The sequence below is a fragment of the Aspergillus alliaceus genome, assembly GCF_009176365.1.
Source record: "Aspergillus alliaceus strain CBS 536.65 unplaced genomic scaffold BDW43scaffold_18, whole genome shotgun sequence".
Classification (NCBI taxonomy): Eukaryota; Fungi; Ascomycota; class Eurotiomycetes; order Eurotiales; family Aspergillaceae; genus Aspergillus; species Aspergillus alliaceus.
The window spans coordinates 470,925-489,227 of record NW_022474701.1 but is presented as its reverse complement, the minus strand read 5'-3'; the positions used below and the strand labels follow the sequence as shown (position 1 = coordinate 489,227).

General features: G+C 48.3%; 6 protein-coding genes across 6 annotated transcripts; 4 read left to right on the top strand and 2 right to left on the bottom strand.

Moving 5' to 3' along the window:
• The first annotated feature begins 320 nt into the window (after window positions 1-320).
• On the top strand, window positions 321-1,740 carry BDW43DRAFT_274575 (oxidase ustYa family protein). The gene is made up of 2 exons (XM_032041744.1): window positions 321-795; window positions 892-1,740. The coding sequence occupies exons 1-2, from the start codon at window positions 495-497 to the stop codon at window positions 1,548-1,550; spliced, it is 960 nt and encodes a 319-aa protein (XP_031901067.1). The 5' UTR covers window positions 321-494; the 3' UTR covers window positions 1,551-1,740.
• Window positions 1,741-1,779: 39 nt separating this feature from the next.
• Window positions 1,780-2,728, top strand: BDW43DRAFT_274573 (uncharacterized protein). Its single transcript, XM_032041743.1, has 2 exons — window positions 1,780-1,902; window positions 1,958-2,728. The coding sequence occupies exon 2, from the start codon at window positions 1,999-2,001 to the stop codon at window positions 2,665-2,667; it is 669 nt and encodes a 222-aa protein (XP_031901066.1). The 5' UTR covers window positions 1,780-1,902; window positions 1,958-1,998; the 3' UTR covers window positions 2,668-2,728.
• A 2,240-nt stretch (window positions 2,729-4,968) lies between these two features.
• On the top strand, window positions 4,969-5,596 carry BDW43DRAFT_65347 (uncharacterized protein). Its single transcript, XM_032050344.1, has 2 exons — window positions 4,969-5,132; window positions 5,213-5,596. Exon 2 carries the CDS (start codon window positions 5,214-5,216, stop codon window positions 5,514-5,516), a length of 303 nt encoding a protein of 100 aa, XP_031901065.1. The 5' UTR covers window positions 4,969-5,132; window position 5,213; the 3' UTR covers window positions 5,517-5,596.
• On the top strand, window positions 5,597-7,171 carry BDW43DRAFT_65345 (uncharacterized protein). The gene has a single exon (XM_032050343.1). It carries the CDS (start codon window positions 5,677-5,679, stop codon window positions 6,886-6,888), a length of 1,212 nt encoding a protein of 403 aa, XP_031901064.1. The 5' UTR covers window positions 5,597-5,676; the 3' UTR covers window positions 6,889-7,171.
• A 1,237-nt stretch (window positions 7,172-8,408) lies between these two features.
• Window positions 8,409-9,059, bottom strand: BDW43DRAFT_274566 (uncharacterized protein). Its single transcript, XM_032041742.1, has one exon. It carries the CDS (start codon window positions 8,990-8,992, stop codon window positions 8,750-8,752), a length of 243 nt encoding a protein of 80 aa, XP_031901063.1. The 5' UTR covers window positions 8,993-9,059; the 3' UTR covers window positions 8,409-8,749.
• A 1,194-nt stretch (window positions 9,060-10,253) lies between these two features.
• Window positions 10,254-17,755, bottom strand: BDW43DRAFT_310578 (type I polyketide synthase; the record flags this gene model as incomplete). Its single annotated transcript, XM_032046977.1, has 8 exons — window positions 10,254-11,607; window positions 11,659-16,213; window positions 16,270-16,393; window positions 16,443-16,837; window positions 16,894-16,913; window positions 16,969-17,085; window positions 17,142-17,259; window positions 17,314-17,755. The coding sequence occupies 8 exons, from the start codon at window positions 17,753-17,755 to the stop codon at window positions 10,254-10,256; spliced, it is 7,125 nt and encodes a 2,374-aa protein (XP_031901062.1).
• Between the last annotated feature and the right edge of the window lie 548 nt (window positions 17,756-18,303).

Genomic DNA, 18,303 nt, shown 5'->3' with positions numbered 1-18,303 from the left:
CAAAGCGTTGATAACCTGCAGCGGGATAAAGAGACATTATCAGGGGCTGAGAGAGACTATTTATGCTCTGAGCGACTCAATGCAGGCCAATATCAATGCATGTGTACGTAATAGGTAAGACACTTGCTCTCGAGAATATTGTCTAAGGTCGTATAAGGACTACGCCCCCTCTTGAGTTGCTTCCACACAATGTCCAGTCTTCATGACGCGAACGTCTAAAAATACGAGCTCGCACGCCATGTGACCAGATCCGGCACCTTATACCGGATGAAACCCTGAAGTTGTAGAGATAGATATTAGGGCCTGGTAAGAAATATTCAGCCATAAAGCCATAACTCGGTGTGAAGCTAACAACGGCTATTGATGCAAGTACTTTAACAGTATTCTGCCAATAATCGCATGCCTCTGAAGGTGTAAGCCTTTGTTTAATAAACCAGGACTCTTTTCTCCGTTGCATCCTCTATTGGATTTTTCGGATTTTCCTCTTCTCTTTTATGTACTTTGGCCTTCATGTCAAAATGCCATCGCCACAGCCTTATAGCTATCAACATTTGGCTAATGGGGAAGACGTCGTAAAATCATTGAATTCTGATTCTTTACACTCGACTGGATATGCCGCTACGGAAGCCTCTCAAATATGCGGTATTCGAATATTCTCTATCCCTGGTGGTTTTCTGTTGCTCAACATGATTTTTTTCTGCCTGTCAGTTTTGATTCTCATGGGATCCATCATGCACGCGCAGGATTTATCTCATAATATCGATAATAATCTTCTGAAAAAGACTTCTTCTTACTGTACGTGCTTGTTTCGTCTGCATTACATATCCCTTAGATCTACACCCCTTGCCTTGCTTGATAATGACTGTAGTAAGTTGTTAACCAGAAGTACAGCGCCCATCTTAGACAAAATCCCCATTTCGCTCACAGAAGTTCGTACACATGGCTCCTTTTTCGCCGAACAACCCCCTTCAATCTTCCAAATGCCTCCCAGTCCCGAGGTAGACGAAGCATGGGAGCGAATATCCGACACGCATGCAATTACTCTAACGAGGCAGGAGATCGTTAGCATGGGACGGGACCCAGCAGAACAATGGCGATTTCCGCTGGAATATGGCTACGGCGATGAGGCCTATATGGGCCTTTTGGATGTTTCACATCACCTCCACTGCCTGAATGCGCTGAGACAGGCCGCCTATCCAGACTATTATTTCAACCACACTGGGAACCATATGGGTTCCAAGTCTCGTTCTGTGCCCGGAAAAGTCCATTTTACTCGTGGTGGGCACGATTTACACTGCCAATACATTCTACTGCAGTTCATTCTGTGCCACGCTGACGTGGGGGTTATCACATTTAATAAGGTTGAGGGCGTTAGGGGTCCCATGGCTGACTTTAGTATTGACCACAAATGCCGGGACCACGATAGCATAATCCAGTGGAAGTTGGATCATCAGGTCAATGTTACGGATGAGCAGTGGGCTTTGATTAATAGAGTTCCAGAAGGAATTCGGGAATTGTCTGGGGAAGGAAGGTCTCGACCATTTCAGTGAGACCTTTCAGTCTACTTAGTTTTTCGCTAAGCACAGATCAAGATTAGCCTAAGGCTAGTGTAGAGCAATGAGAGATTCCACGATACTACTGTAGCAGCGCTATCTTTTACCCCGCCTGCTGCAATCCTTCTAGTCTTCCTAGATACGAATAAGATACAATAAATCGCGTGACACGTTTGGACTCTAGACCCCACTACAACAGTTATGCTTTCTATCTTTTTTTTTTTTTTTTTTTCTTTTTTGTACTGGCACTAGTATGCAGTAGCAGGAATTGTTATCACCAGCTAAAAAGAGATCCTCCGTTCGCCATCTATCAAGAGAGACCGGAGACATTAGGCTGGAAGCTCGCCCTGTAAGTATAGAATGAGGTGATTAGGCCTTTTTAGCATCGCTAACTGCTCTTGTATCCGATATTTGCCTCTTACCACACACGAGCACATCTGCACATATGGCACAATATCATCCATTGGAACAGATCGATCTGAACCAAACCCCCGAGCATGGGGAAGATCACAACTCCCATCGCTGGCGACCCCGCATTCGAGATACAATTGTATTCCTCCTTGCGCTGTATGGCTTGTTAAACTTAGCCACTCTCCTATGGTCCCATCTTCCGACCCTGAAGCGAGCACATTTGCCATGTTCGTGCGGCCAGTCTCCAGAAGAGGCCATCACCCGCGGGTGTAAATTTGATCCCTTCGCGTTGGCCTGGCTTCCGGACAACTGCCGCGATGATGAGCTCATAAGGGAATTTGAGGAACTGGGAAAAGCACATAATCATTCATGGGAGTTTTACACTTGGCCAAATCCAGAAAGGAAGCTCGATCTGTCGCAAGTTTCGATGATGGCGCAAGTGGTGGGTGTGAAGCACATCAACCGGTCTGCTGTGACAACGACAGTGGATTGGCATCATACCCACTGTCTTTATCTATGGAGGAAATTGTATAGGTCAAGATATACGAAGCTAAGAATGGAGAGTAGATATGATGCTGAGCACCATCAGAAGCATTGCGTGGAAAGTATCCTCAACTGGATTCGATTACAATCGCCGGCAGAACAGCTGTTGGGAGGGTCTGTCATTGATTTGTATTCGGAAAACGCTCCAATCAGTACTTGAATGGTCATTTTTTATATATAGTATAATTCAAACGACTCAGCTCGCAAGAGCTAAACTCGAATATAGTTGCAATGCTACAATGTAGGCGTAAACGATCAACAACTCTAAATATTTAAAATGGGGAAGGAAGGGATGAAAGCTTCCACAGCAAGGAAAAGGTCAAGCAGTCTGCGAAGATACTTGAGATACTGTCTTTATCTGCTCCCAACCTGCGTAATTATGATGGGGATATCTTAGTTCTCTTCATACTAGTATAATATTTTTTTGGTAAGTGAGCTGCTCTGTATGGGGACCGGTAATAATCCTCCTTTGTCTTGCGGGGTATCCTTCCCGGTGTTCCAGGAATCGCTATAATTTGATGGCGCGTCGTCGTTTTCGCGGAGCTCGTTATTTGATGGCCGTATAATAGAGAGGATGGATGATTCCTATATCAGTAGGAAAAGCAAATCTTTGGGTGTAATACACGGACGTGAGATTGGAGGCATACAAAGGCACGCTTCAAGATCTCAATTATTTGGACAAGGATAGAGATGAAGACCAGAGTGCATAAGTCAAAGATGGTTTCACCAATCAATGAGATTACCGATCAAAACCACGATAATTGTCTTATTGTAATGAAGAAGCTTTACCCGCTCCGTAGATGAGCTCGGCCCATGGCATCCTGACCACGGGCCACTTCTAAACATACTGATATTAGGCAAAGGATTACAGCAACATGTACCGATTCGCAGGTCGGGATCAGGAGAAATGGCTGAAGATAGCGGATAACTGGTTGTAGTGCTGAACGGCGAATCCTTGCTCGTCATCCAACCTAAAGCTTGGAATGTTTGGGAAAGGAGCACGCAGCATGCTATGCTTATATGCTAAGCTCAGAGCTAGGATTCGTTTACTTACAGGTACGACAACAAGACTTTGCTTTGGCCCTTCAATTCATTGTTGCACAATTTGCAGTATTAGACATGAGACTATTCTACTTGACCCTAGTCCCATTCTCGGGAGCTGTGAGAAGGGATTTGTTGGCGTTTAGCACTATATATCAGGGCTTAATGAATCGCTCGGAAACTCTGCATAATCATTAGCTAGGTATCGTCTCACCAGACCTGTTTTGTTCGCTTACATTATAATTCATAGTGGGATTCATACACCACGGCATGCCATCTGGTTAACGGTTTGAGTCGCCACATATACACCGTTATCTATGCAGCAGTAGCTCTAAGTGGAGTGGATGAAGAATTAGATCTATATAGAAAAATCAAGAAAAATCATGATTCTTTAGTTATATAATACTGCCAAGAACTTGCTTAGGTTTCCTGAAATCGGCCAGGTTCTGATCTCTAAACTCGATAATCGGGTTCAGGCCGGGTATTGCAGGGACTCGGTCCACTTTGAAGTATAATATATAGATTTTAGGCTTCTGGAATAGTCGATGGGCACACAAAACATTAGAGTGCTACGTCTATTGGGAAGGCCTTCTCCCTACTGACATTTTAGGAGCGTTAATCTATCTGTAACAGAATACACCAGAACATGACCCTTTCGGCAGAATATTTCAGGGGAAGGTGTATAAGTAGCTTTTCTAAGAGGGGCAGTATCTCGTCGTTGCTGCTACCACTCGTAATTCTTTTCGGGTCTCCGACACTTCAGTGTGCATATCTGATGGCCCCCAACAATAGAAGATACGCGCACTTGGGATCCAGGAGGCTAGCCACGTTACGCAGAATGCCATTAATACTACAGTATGCTTTAAATGGATACGCTGTTGGCCCTACTTCAATCAATCACACCTTCATTCGCCTAACCCCTAGGGAGAGTAGGATTCCCCCATTCTCCGTTCTATTTATGCCGACGCTCGCTCTATCCCGATCCTGATAGACATATCTCTGCCCAACAGTCAGCTTATTTGAGAAATCAAGTAGTCAGCACTGGTATCATGCAATCTACTTCCCACCATATACTGCAGCGCTTGACTGCCACTGAACTAGACCTAACAACCCACGAGCCGGGATTGTCTATAATTTTAAGCGTAAGCCTACCTTAGACGGAGGTGTTACATCGTTTGTGATAAGCATTGTAGGCGTCGGAATACCCCTGCATGATGCCTACATAGCTGGCTGATACCTGCGAGACCGAAGTAGTGAAGAATGCTGATATCATTCTGGATTAGGAATGTAACCCCAGACAATGTAACCCTAGCGAAAGTCACAAAATAAATTGTGTTCTTTGCTTGCTGCGCGTTGTTATAATCGACGTCATGATGCTTAAGATTTAGCTTTCACTGGCGTCATTAACTTCCAGTCTTTCTCCAGGACTCTGTTGTGACCTATGCAAAGGATCGCTATAAAGGATGCTCCGTTCAAATCTCGATCCTGCTCTTCGGATTGTAAAGGAATATTTTAATCAAGGTGATATGAGGGTACCGCTTTCACGTTCTGTATACTTGCATATAATCGAGCGCATGCCACCGAGTTAGTTTGCGGTTCATTCCCGCCTCTTCATTTGTCAAACCCACTGCTCCCTTAGCCTTCCTTACTAAAAGCTATACAAGCATGGCTCCCACATTCCTCCTTTTTGTCGGAACATTCGTCCACCTACCTCGAACGTCCCCCAAGGCGTCCAAAGCGCTCGAAATACGCCAGGGAGCCTTATGGGTCTCTACCGCTGATGGCCGAATCAAAGGTTCCGACTGGAGCATCTTCAATGAAGATGATTTAAGCCTATTTTTGAGGGCCAAAGGCTGGGTGATATCAGAAGATGAGTTCTGTTGCAAATCTAAGACAAGTGTGACGATTATCCGGGCAAGGGAGGAACAAAATGAGTTTTTCTTTCCAGGATTCATCGGTAGGTTCTGATCTCCTTTGTGCACTCTCCATAGAAATGACCCAGAGTTTCTTTTTCTCCGGAGGATGCTGACTGAATTGAGACACTCATATCCATGCCCCACAATATCCCAACTGCGGTATCTTCGGTTCTAGCACTCTCCTCAACTGGCTGAGCACGTATGTCTTCCCGATGGAGGCATCTTTTGGCGGCTCCCAGTCCAGTGCTCCTCCACGGGCATATATGGTCTACAATCAAGTCGTCTCGCGAACACTCGCGCATGGCACGACCTTTGCCTCCTACTACGGGACCATCCACGTGCCAGCCACTAATTTACTTGCGACAGTTTGCCAAAAGCGCGGCCAGCGGGCCCTTATCGGTCGCGTGTGTATGGATAGGAAGGAGAAATGCCCAGACTACTATCGAGATTGCTCCGCGGAGGAATCTGTCAAGCTGACGCGAGACGTGATCGCCCATATTCGGTCCATCGACCCGCACGGAATATTGGTGAAAGCAGTCGTCACCCCGCGCTTCGCACTATCCTGCACTGAGAAGGCATTGACCAACCTAAGCAGGCTAGCCAACGACTCAAGTCCAAACCTCTTCATTCAGACTCACATCGCAGAAAATAAACAGGAAGTTAAGGACGTCGAGTCCATGTATAAAATGAAGTATGCAAGAGTCTACGACAAATTTGGCCTCCTCACACCGCGGACGATTCTGGCTCATGGTGTCCATTTGAGCTCATCCGAACACAAACTCATACATGAGAGAGGGGCGAAAATCGCCCACTGCCCCACTTCGAACTCAGCCCTGACATCGGGGATTTGCCCAGTCCGCAAGGTCCTTGACAGCGGAATCACAGTCGGGTTAGGGACTGACGTTAGTGGTGGATACAGTCCCAGTATCTTGGAAGTAGTTCGACAAGCCTGTCTAGTGTCCCGGTTACTTCCTGCCGAGGAATGCAGAGACAATTGCGACCGCTGCCAATGTGAGCGTAGCAACGATGAGCCTTCCGAAAGCAGTAGCGGGGAGAATACTCCTGCTGAGTCTAGCGCGGATCAGTGTGAAGATCGCAGGTCGAGGAAATGCTATAATCCGGTCCTCAGCGTGGAAGAGGCCTTATATCTTGCTACACGCGGCGGTGCAGCTGCTGTGAATATGGCAAATGAGCTAGGGGGTTTTGACATTGGAATGTCATGGGATGCACAACTCATCCAGCTTGGCGCTTTTTCCCCCGCGGGCAAGTATGCCAATGGAAAGGGCCACATTGATATATTTGGGTGGGAGAAGTGGGAGGAGAAGATTCACAAGTGGGTGTGGAATGGGGATGATCGGAACGTGAAGGGCGTCTGGGTGGCCGGAAAGATGGTGTTTGGCAATCGGCATGCTGAGTGTAAGTGATAACAGAGTCCGGGAGCTTGACTTGGGGATACTTGGGCGGGATATTCTAATCTGGATAAAACTGTCGCCATCTGTTAGAATGGCGGTGGTTGCAATTTCCATGTCTCCGTCCGCACGTCGTTCTAGCCAGTTGGCACCCTTTCCACCTGACGACCCGGTCCGCTCCGGGCGAATCAAATGAAGGATCTTGTTCGTCATTTCAGGACATTTGGGGTTATATGGTGCAGATTGAGGGGAGGGGCTTCGGGATTATTAAATAAACAGCCTAATTCGTGAACTAGTCAGCAGATAGATCTTGAAGCAATATCCTTACAGGGAGAATTACAAACATAATGGTGTATCTATCATGGGAGGGCCTCAGGCGGACTGATTTTCCTCGGGGATCCGTATCCCATTAATGACCCGCAGTGTGACATGACAAAGGCAACAACAAAGCCACCTCACTAAATAAAGGCCGATTTGCAAGACAGATATTCCGTATCCCTTGGCATATATCATCCACAATTTATCAGCAAAACCCAGTGTTAGGAGCTTCTACATAGGTCATAGGCGGATCATAGTGACCTCATCGGACCATATTCGGGCTTTATAAAAGGAACAGATCGCGAACCTTTACTCTTTTTACACCTCAGCGACTATTGTCATAAGTCAGATCTGATAGGTCAGTCAGTCTAACGCTTATACGAAAACTTTTGGATTCACCCGAGCTTGTTGCGTGCTTCGTTTTGACGCTATCCTCCAAATCATGGCCTCCCATACGCACATTAGGCAACACCAAGGTCAGGTTGGCCCGGATGTCGCGCGCACCGAGCCACAGGTCTCTGGCGGAGTCTCTGGCGAAGTAAGCCTGTCCAGTTGTATCTCTCTTTTTAACCAAAAAAAAAAAAAAAAAAAAAAAGGCTGACACCCCAAAGAAAGGCCAGTTTACTTCTAAGGGGAAGCTTGCAGAGCAGATACATGCCGAGAATCCGGGGGTAGTGAGGTCGAAAAACGACCGTAATAGTTCTGAAGAAATGGGAAAAGGAGGGCCATAGTCGTCATGATTAGTTGCTCGCCTGGTGCGCAGCACCACAGACGATGTTGTTCTCGTACCATGTGCTGGTCTTGTTTTTGACAGAATTTGTACCCTACGAACAACAGTTATGCTCTTTAGGTAAATGTGCTGCGATTAGGAGGTATTTAATGCATGAGAATTAATGCATGAGGATTAATGCATGAGAAACCACTGATTCTGCATAGTGTCGATCAAAATCCAAACCTGCTGGTACTCACAACTTGTGGATATGACCTTGATCCTCCAGCCGCGCGTAGAGTTCGCAATCAATTTTTAGCTCAGGGCTATAAGTTGGGGAGGCTATGTATAGTACCCATAGTACCCAAGGACTTATGGATTAAAGGCATGAGAGGAGTAGGAACCCAATAAATTTGTAAATTAGGAAACACTGTTAACAATGGTATAAGTATCCCCATCGGAGAACAAGAACTTCAAAACTGATGGTTTCCGTTGTAGGCGACACCCAGGTCAAACAGTACACTTCCACTTAGATGCGATGGGGCCATCACATAATAGGGCGGAGAAGAGAAAAAACTAGACAGTATTCGATACTACCATGCCGAGAAGCAAGTCGGAAAAGCAAAAACATTGTGTATTTTCGCTCTATTCTGTCGATCCGGTACTGGATTATATATCCCCGTGCCGTTTGGAATATCAACTTAGGGTTTCCAGTAGCAACACTTTCCAGGATTCTTCTAATCTGAACACTGTCACCGAGAAATGATTACACAACGTAGGCTAACGCAGAGATAAGCCGAGATCGGGCTATTTGTACCACTATAGCTATCGGCGTGAAAAACACGGGGGTCAGCGAATCATACCAGGAGGCAGTACAGGTCTTAGGAACTTTAGAATGGCCCTGAGATCACTAGCAATGAGCAATGGCCTGTGCCTCAAGACAGCGCCTTTTTGCCTTCTTATCATCGTGGCAACCGACAGTGGCGCAACAGTCGCACAGTCAGTCTCACTAGATTGCGAAGATGGGCGGAGAAACAGCAATAAATCGGACACACAGCATATATTGCGTACCTGGGAAGTTGCTTTAATCATTCCAGAAGAAGGTTTCGTTTGGATATCTATCAATGGCAGGAATTGTAGAATATGCGGTAAGGTATTCGTATGAAATGATATTAAAAGCGCTCAGATTTATAACCCTATCGGACTATCGGGAAGGCCTATCTAGGTGGGAATTATGAGGCCTTTTATATGTGACCTGATAAGTCTCCAACGTTCGACATACTTCCGCAGGTGGTCAATCCACCCGACATATGTCAGGCGCCTGCGATACTAGGTAATTCCACGGGCATATTCGATAGAATTGGTTATTGCTTATATAAAATGCGTGTCCCCACCTAACAAAAGTTCAGAGGGTAGCAATATCCGTAGGCTCGGATATTGAGCCAACGCGTAAATGTATAAATGTCAAAATTATTTCATGGTCGGAAGATAAGCTCCCCCTCTATATTCCCAATATGCTCACTTAGATCGATACTGTCCCGCACAAATTTGCCAGATGGATCCCTAAGGTTGGCATGAAGGACAGGTTGTTGACCTCGTCCACTTGAAATTGAGATATCACGAGCACTGGTAGTAAAATCTCGCCCACCCCAGACAAAATGACCTGCCGGAATCATTACCTATTCATATTTCACCAGAGTATAGAGATAGATGCTTCAGGAGGGACAGTACCATTTTTGTTCCCAAGACAATCATCAAGGGTGAATTCGCTGGTCAGACCGGAGCCTTCATCGTTATTGCAAATTGCGACCAGGCGAGTTGCACCGGATTTATTGTCTAGGTGAATATCACAGGCACTTTGATGGAATGCCATTGTGAAAGCTGGTTGATTTGAGGTATAATGTTCCACTATATATGGTCTTGCTGGTGTGATGGTCAAATGTATCTGGCGACGGATGTTGTGATGGCTTCATTATAGTTACGTATGACATCGTATATATATCGAGCGGATCACGCGCCGACATGTCATCGATGGATGGTGTACCGTGGTACTGTCTACTAGTAATGCGAGAGACCCTTGGTTCAGTCCCCGAAAGTGGATCACCTGAACCAGTAATGTCTGTTGACATTCTGGCTCTCTCCTACTCTGTGGAGCGCTTAATGACGATGTTATGCGAACCGTGTGCAAGTATCAAATTATGGTTTCATTGTAGCCTTATATTTCAGGCTGCTATCTTGATCCAACCAGTATTATTTTGACCGAACTCACCAGGCTATCAATAATCGCTTTCCAGGGTTGTGGAGCACGCAGTACTGACACTTATATTCTACCTTGAGGCTATCCGGTGATGATCTATTCACGACGCAATTTATTTACCACACGCTGCGCCAACATAATCAAACTATTGGCGTTAAGGACATCAAACGTCGTCACTTCGGCTCCCATCTGGGCCTTGATCCAATTACGCAGCTCCACCATGGAGAGGGAGTCCAGCCCATACACAGACAGCGGTTGCCCGGGCTCAATGTGCTGCTCTGCACTGTAGCGCAACATCCGCGCCAGTCGAGTGGCTAGGATGCTTAGACACAGCTCGTGCAGCTCATCGGCCGCTGCACCAAAGCGAATGCTGGCGTGAAACGATTGGAGTGCGGCACTGAGCTCGTCGCCCCCTTTTCCCGCATTGGCATTGGAATTCGGGCTCCCGGTGAAAAGTCCACGGAAGCGAGGATCGAATCGGAGGCCTGATAGAGTTGGATCTTGAGGCACCGCGAGTCCAGTGATGAGTCGGGTTGGAAATTCCGATTGCCCCGAATTTTGCTGGCGGGTATACTGAAGAAACTGCTGCCGGAGTGAATAGTCTACCATACGATGGAGCACACGTTCGGGGATGCCGACCAACTCCTTTGAGCCTTCAAGACGCCGAGATAAGTCATCCGATTCTGCCACGACCCCAACATCTTCCACCACACCCAAGTTAATCGTCTGGGCGGCAAGTCCCAGCGATCTTCGATAACCGGCGAAAGAGTCAAGGAAGCTGTTGGCAGCCGCATAGTTTGCTTGGCCAGGGCTCCCAACCACGCTCGAGATGCTGGAAAGTAGGAGGAAGAAGTCTAGTTGAAGGTCCTTTTCGACGGAGACATTATGGAGGTTCCATGTACCGTGCACCTTTCCCCCAATAGATTCGTGGAACTCGTCAATTGTCATCAGCTCATAGGGCCGATCACGCAGGAGCATCACGCCCTGGACAATACCCTTGATGGGAGCGGGTGCTCGCATAAAAGCCTGTCGCACGTCGAGGATTCGTGAGACATCACCGCGACAGACGTGTACATGACATCCGAGAGATTGACAATTGGAAATGACACCTTGTGAACGAGGATCCGCACATCCGCCACGGGACATCACCACCAAATGGCGGGCACCTCGCTGGGCTAGGTGTAAGGCTAAGCTACCACATAGGCCTTTGAGACCGCCTACAATGAGATAGGCAGATCCGGCATTAAATTTTATATCCTCGCGCAGAGGGCGTACAGATGCTGTTAGCTTTTCCGTCGTAGCCATGCCATGAATCACAACCTTCCCGATATGCTTTCCACTCCGCATATAAGAAAATGCTTCGGTAGCCTGTGTAATAGAGAAGGTTGTAATTGGATCAATAGGCCGAATATGATGCTCAACCGCAAGACTGAAGACACGGCGAAGGAGGCTGGTGCTAGGGTGAGTAGATGAAACTTCAATTTGAATTGCGTTAACATACCTGGGCAATTTTCGCAACAGTTTTGGATGTGACAGGTCTACAGCACGGAAGGAACATCCCCGGTCGAAAGGTTCCATCGCTAGACTGTTGCGCTCTACCATATCTCTTTTGCCAAGCTCAACCAGGATGCCCCCAGCAGCACATACTCTCCATGTGGCATCTAGTAAATCCCCCGTGATCGAGTTCACGATCACATCGATTCCCTTTCCATCGGTGGCCTTCATGATCTCTGTGGCAAACTTCGAGCATCTGGATGAGAACATGCGCTTGTAAGGGATTTTATATCTTTCATGTAGGAACCGTCGCTTTGCCTCACTCCCAACAGTCACGTAGACCTCAGCTCCAACATATTGGGCCAACTGGATGCAGGCAATGCCAACACCCCCGGAAGCTGAGTGAATCAAGACGGACTGTCCGCGTTGGAGGTCTGCCATATCGAATAAGGAGTAGAACGCCGTACAAAACGCAACTGGAATCGTAGCTGCCTCGGTGAAGGACATAGTGTTGGGAATAGGATGTGTGAAGTCTAACGGGACTTGAATACGGTTGGCGAACGCTCCCTTTTCCATGAAGACGACAGAAGTTCCGACTAGAGTCTTATCACTAATGTTTGGTCCAACCCGACGAATTATGCCTGACCCCTCCAGACCTAGTAGATGCTCATTCTCGGGCACTATACCCATCGTGACAGCGACGTCTTTGAAATTTAGACCAGCGGCTTGAATTTCAATCTCAACATGATTGTCAGGGAGTGGGTCGTCTTGGACTTGGACGAAGCGTAGGCCGTCTAACGTACCGATATCCTCGGCTACTAGACGTGTGATGGGCCCATCAGTGGATAGTGTTGTCTGGATATATTGATCTCTCCACGATTGAACATCATGGTTCAGAGGACTGTACGGCACAACCCGATGGATATGCAGGATACCATCTTGCTCCACATATTCATTATCGGTCACCAAACCAGCCTGGCGCATCTGAAGCTGGTGGAGAACTACAGGGAGACAGGCCAATGCCTCTGGTCCCTCATGACTTTGTATATCCAGTGTCATTAGTGCGGCAGCGGGATCTTCTGATCGAATTGAGCGGAAGAGCCCCGCAGCTAGCGCGCTACCAGGCTCAGAGGCGGAAATATGGCCACCTCGAGTTACCCAGAGAAGCTTACAGCCGCTTGTAATGAGGTGGCGGAGGCACAGCCATTGTGCCTCGGTAATGTGTGTGAGAAGGGGTGAGTAAAACTCATCAATAATTACGGTCAGACCACCAGCAGGCACATTTAGCGTCGGACATCCATGCTCAGTAATATGCCATCCAGCCTGTGACAAAGCTTGTTTTGTTATCGGCGGCAGAACATTCTCCTCTCTCATATAGACGACATGAAGTTGATTCTCCGACTGAGGAGCGCAGTCTGGGACTACTAGTGGTGTGCATAAGAAGGCTGCCGATCGTTCAGATGGAATGGGGAGCACTCTTGCAAATTCCGTATTCTGAATCTCGTCAATTAAAGCGCAACCTCCACAAGTCATATGGCATGCTTCCGTATAATCAATGGCCAGGATATAACCATCAGGCGAGAGTAAGTCTTTCACAGCCTGTACGGCCGAGGATGACGTTTTCGGCAACGGCGAGACAGCCTTCACTATTATCAAGTCAAATTGCTCCTGTTTCTCAACACCCAAGCGGCTGCATTTGGCATCGACGAGATGGAATGAGGTGTTTCCTTTTTCTCGATATTTGGATTCCACTTCTGAGAGACTTGCTGCATCCCAAGCCATGTAACGGTATTGATTCTGAAAGCCATCGGCTATCTCTAGGGACTCAAGCCACAGGCTAGCGAGTTCACCAGCACCAAGATCAATCTCAAGAACCTTCAGAGAGGGCTTCTTATGCACTGCTAAATTGAGAAGCAATGCAGTCATGCTCTTGTGCACTTTTCCAAGTTGTTTGATAGCCTCCTCATTCAACGTGGAAATATCCGGCTTTAGGACATCATGAGCGAGGGTATGTCGAGCCATGGGATCAACTCCTAGATCAATTTTATGGCTCGATAATCCGGTCATTCGAATCAGCAAAGCACCACTAGTTGGGTCATACACCGAAGTTCTTCCAAGATAGCTTTTGTCAGTATCTTTTCTCCCACGCCCAGAGTAATAGCTGGAAGCGACAGCTATGCCCGTGGTTGGTCTACGGGTGGGGTTGATAATCAAGTCATCGACCATAGCAGGGATCAGGGTTTCGGACATTCTGCTGCGGTCTCCAGCGGTAGCTGCAGGTATAGTGGCCCGGAATACACCATCTAACGCGGCAGGATGAACTGGATACAAAGACTGAGGATCATGAGCGGAAGGAGGGTCGGCTAGTGTGATCAATGAGCGGGCATTTCGCCTCCCAGCACGCGATTCCACTTTCTCTAACAGATGAAATGCTGGGCCATAGTGATATCCCAGCTCGGCGCAGGCCTTTGTCCATAAATGCCCAGGGGAGGCGTGCTGCAATGGCGCAATGTCTGCTTCGTCTGCTGGGTCAACAATGGGCTCTTGGAGCCGGATTAATCCAGTTGCATGTCTTGTAGTGGCACCCACCCTAGTGGAGGACACTGAAAACTCAGACCAATTGCCGCTCCCTCCGGGTAATGGGTTCATCGTGAGGTATATCTCACACTGCACGTCTTCCTCCAAAACAAGCGCTGCATCGAATCGGAGATTGCGCAACTGGTAGCCAAGTTCGTTGGGCAAGGGGAATGGGCGGCTTGGTTCGCGCATGCAGCCTGTCTGGTACATTGCCTCGATTGCCATTGCAATATATCCTGACGCAGGAAATATGACGTCTGTCCCGATTCGATGGTCCTTTAACCATGGGAGATGGCTGAGATCCATGGTTTTCTTAAACGTTGGATGGAGCCAGGATGTGCCGAGGACTTTACTTCCAAGCAAGTCATGGTGGATAAACGGTCGAAATCTCCAGTCCTTGCTAGTTTGCGTCTCGAACCAATATGGCGTAGAATGGTCCCAGCAGTAGTTTGGCAGGTCCACGATCACCATTGGGCGGGTTCCATTCGCGTCTCCAATAACTCGCTGAAGGTTTATTGGAGCATCCGCCAGAAAGAGTTGACCGGCAACCGCGAGTATGTTATGGATTGATTCAGATCCCCGATTCAATGCGGAAAGATAAGGAACCCTCGATGCTGCCCCGTCGAGCGTGTTTTGGATCTGTGTTATGGGTCCTTTAAGCGCACCATGAGGCCCGATTTCGACCAGCAACGCTACGGAAGATTTTTCGCATAACATGCTACGAGCCGCATCCACAAAGCGAACGGGGGAGGTCATATTCTTCTTCCAGTAATCCAGGTCCGGAGGCCTCTCTTGCTTGGATCCCGTGACTGAGGAAAACATTGTGGCGTCGCCTGGTGCTGGGAGTCGCTGTGCGTTTGACGGGAGGTCACGGTTGAGCAGAGTTTCGTACACTTCGCCAATCGGCTCCATATATGTCGAATGGTACGCTAGATCTACTTGTAGCATTCGAGCAAACACGCCATCCTGCGTGAATTTGGCTTTCACTTTCTCGAGCACCGGAAGAAGCCCGGATAATGTCACGCTTGCAGGGCTATTGTAGCATGCAATCTCGACGCCTTCCAACTCAGCGATGTAAGGCATGACTTGCTCTGCACCCAATCCCACCGCGAGCATCCCAAGGGGGGTGGCATTGCTCACTCGCCCATTCTGGGAGGCCATGCCACGATGGTATGCAATAATGATCGCTTCGGCATCGGTCAGGTAACCAGCCGCGTACGCCGCTGCGATCTCCCCCGAGGAATGACCGACAACGCTTGTAGGTGAGATTCCCCAGCTTCGGAATACTTCGATGATTGATATTTGCAATGCAGTGACCAATGGTTGACTTAGCTCGGGGTTTCGCATATGATCCGGGCTACATTGCCTTGTCAGTTCATCATATAATGACCATATCGGCCTGTTGGATAGACGTTGCAAAACAGCGTCCAGTTTCTCCACGCAGCTCCTCGCGACAGGAAATGATGTCAGCAGTCCTAAGCCCATCTGTGGCCATTGTGCGCCTTGACCGGTAAAGACAAACCCCACATTCATGGTGTTCACACTTTTCTTGCCGTATACCACCGTTGTCGGATCGAGATGCTTCAGGCTGTCGGTTATAAGATATCCCCTGTAGAAGTGCTTGCTTCTGCGCACGCCGAGCGTGTAGGCCACATCTTGGACATTGAGGTGGACATTTGGGCTGGCGCAATGCTGAGCAATTTTCTGGATATATCGCTTGAGAGAGTCTTCACTGTTGGCTGAGAAGCATAGGATATAAGGTTGCTTGGAAGGCTCTTCCACTAAATAGTCCTGACCAGGAGATATGTAGGACGTTTTGTGTGTTGGGCAATAATCCAATTGAACCACTCTTGGCTCTTCTAAGATCGCGTGAGAGTTGCTGCCCCCAAATCCAAAGTTGTTGACTCCTACCCGTCGAAACGGCACATCTTCGGGGAAAGGTGCAACACTTTTACTCACTTTTACCTTCAAGCCGCTAAAGTCAACTGTCTGGTTTTAGCACAATCTACAAACCCCGGGTCGTTCGGAGCTTGTTACTTACTGTTGGGATTAGGCGTTTCGAAAGTCGGGTTTCCCGGAATGAATCCGGTCTCTAAGATCATGATGGCTTTCATTAAGCCAGACAAACCTGCTGCAGTCTCTGAATGGCCTATGTTGCTTTTAATCTGAAGTATCTCGTCAGCGTGTTATCTCTCAATAAACAGAACTTCTTACCGATCCGATCTGCAGTGGCCTGTCGTAAGCCCGTGATGATGCAAAGACCGAGGAGACACCAGTCACCTCAACCGGGTCTCCTGCTAAGGTCCCGGTTCCGTGGCATTCGACGTACGAGGTGTGGGACAGATCAGTGATGTTAGCATTTTCGTACGCCGTCCGCACCGCAGCTGCCTGAGCCTCTGCGCTCGGCGAGGCAATACCAGGTGTTCGACCGCTGTGGTTATTCGCCGTACCTCGGATTACCGCTCGGATTGGGTCTCCGTCCCGGATGGCATCGTCAAGCCGCTTTAAGATCACTGCGTTAACCCCTTCTGCTTTGATGTATCCGTCTGCTTTAGCATCAAAGGTGTGGCAACGCCCAGTTGGAGAATGGGTGTTTCTGATCGGCCCAGCTGCGGTGATCACGTGAGTAGTTGCCCCAATCTGCGCCCGTTCGTAGTCTACTTACCGTCACAGCCGTATTCCGGACTACCTTCGGTCAGCATATCTCTTCGGTGAACCGGGTGACGGAAGTATGGCCTACTGCAGAACGAGGTTGGTGGCCGCGACGACAGCTCCGTTACTCTCCCTACTGTGAAGGGATTTGCATGCCATGTCTAACGCCACCAACGAGCTAGAGCATGCGGTATCGAGGGACATGCTGAGTCGCCATCAGAATCTTTATACTAATTGAAACAAGTGCAGAACGAAGTGTACCTAGGACCTGTAATACCAAGGTAGTGACTGACGCGGTTGCTCAACATTGTTCCCGAGCCACCTATACCCGCATTCACCGGCCTTGAATCTGGATCCCGGGCAAACACATCCCAGTAATCTAGCTGCACGTCAGTATCGAGTAGAGTTCTAGACAGGGAAAGCAATTATAAACCTCCAGTGTGGCCTCCGACGAAACAACCATATCTCTGGCCCGCCAGGGACTCCAGAGTAAGACCGGCATTCTCCAAGGCTTCATAGATAACTTCGAGTAAGATACGCTGTTGAGGATCCATGGCCGTTGCCTCCTGGGCTGAAATACTAAAGAATGGCGCATCAAACCTTGCAGGGTCCACAGACTCCATGAACATGGCGCCGGGAGAGCGCAGTGTTCTCGGCCTGTCAGACCGATCATAGAAGGCCTCCAGTTTGAATCGTGTTGTCGGGACCTTCGTATCTGCCACACCCCCTTGCATCAGAAACTCCCATAGCTTCTGAGGAGAATCATTGTGTCCAGGTAGTCGACACGCCATGCTAACAACTGCGATCGGCTCCTGGATGAGTCGGATGGACTCCACTGATATAGAGGAGTCCGAAGTTTCTGGCGTCATAGCCATGGCAAGAGACGATATAGGATGTTACAGTGCTCAATAGGGAGCCCGAGAGTCTGAGAGATGTTGTGGTAGACAGGCAGGTAGGGGGGCGAAGTTCGTCCCCTTATGCCGCCCTTGCTGGCTCCATTTACCCCTGGCTTGGCGAATCGCTTAGCTGACGTAGGTGTATCAAGCGATCTTCGCCCTAGCACCTGTGCAGAACATTCAGTGCTCGAGCATCCAGGCCAATATGCTTATCTCGGACGCTATATTCCGCTCCCGGACTTCCTACTAAAGTCTTATTTCTTCGCAAGGCTCAGGTGTTAATTATAAGCTTCCCAAACGACTACATTCTACATTGAATTGGAACTCCAGACAGTAGTAAAGATACTCCAACATATCTACCGCGGGGTACTCTCTGCTATGGTCCATATTCAGGTCCGGGCCCACTGGCTTTGTGTCAGCAACATCCACCTACCGTGGTTCCACGGCACTCGTCGTTTATCCCAGATTCATGTGCAAGATTACTACAATCTGGCTTCTGCAGCGTCCCCATTGCACATTCCCTATAT

Excerpts from the sequence above, each read along its gene's own strand:
- BDW43DRAFT_65347 (XM_032050344.1), top strand. The coding sequence starts at position 5,214 with ATGGCTCCCACATTCCTCCTTTTTGTCGGAACATTCGTCCACCTACCT.
- BDW43DRAFT_274566 (XM_032041742.1), bottom strand. The coding sequence starts at position 8,992 with ATGATTAAAGCAACTTCCCAGGTACGCAATATATGCTGTGTGTCCGAT.
- BDW43DRAFT_274573 (XM_032041743.1), top strand. The coding sequence starts at position 1,999 with ATGGCACAATATCATCCATTGGAACAGATCGATCTGAACCAAACCCCC.
- BDW43DRAFT_65345 (XM_032050343.1), top strand. The coding sequence starts at position 5,677 with ATGGAGGCATCTTTTGGCGGCTCCCAGTCCAGTGCTCCTCCACGGGCA.
- BDW43DRAFT_274575 (XM_032041744.1), top strand. The coding sequence starts at position 495 with ATGTACTTTGGCCTTCATGTCAAAATGCCATCGCCACAGCCTTATAGC. Across the intron at positions 796-891 it reads GAAAAAGACTTCTTCTTACT|CGCCCATCTTAGACAAAATC; the intron begins GTACGTGCTTGT and ends CCAGAAGTACAG.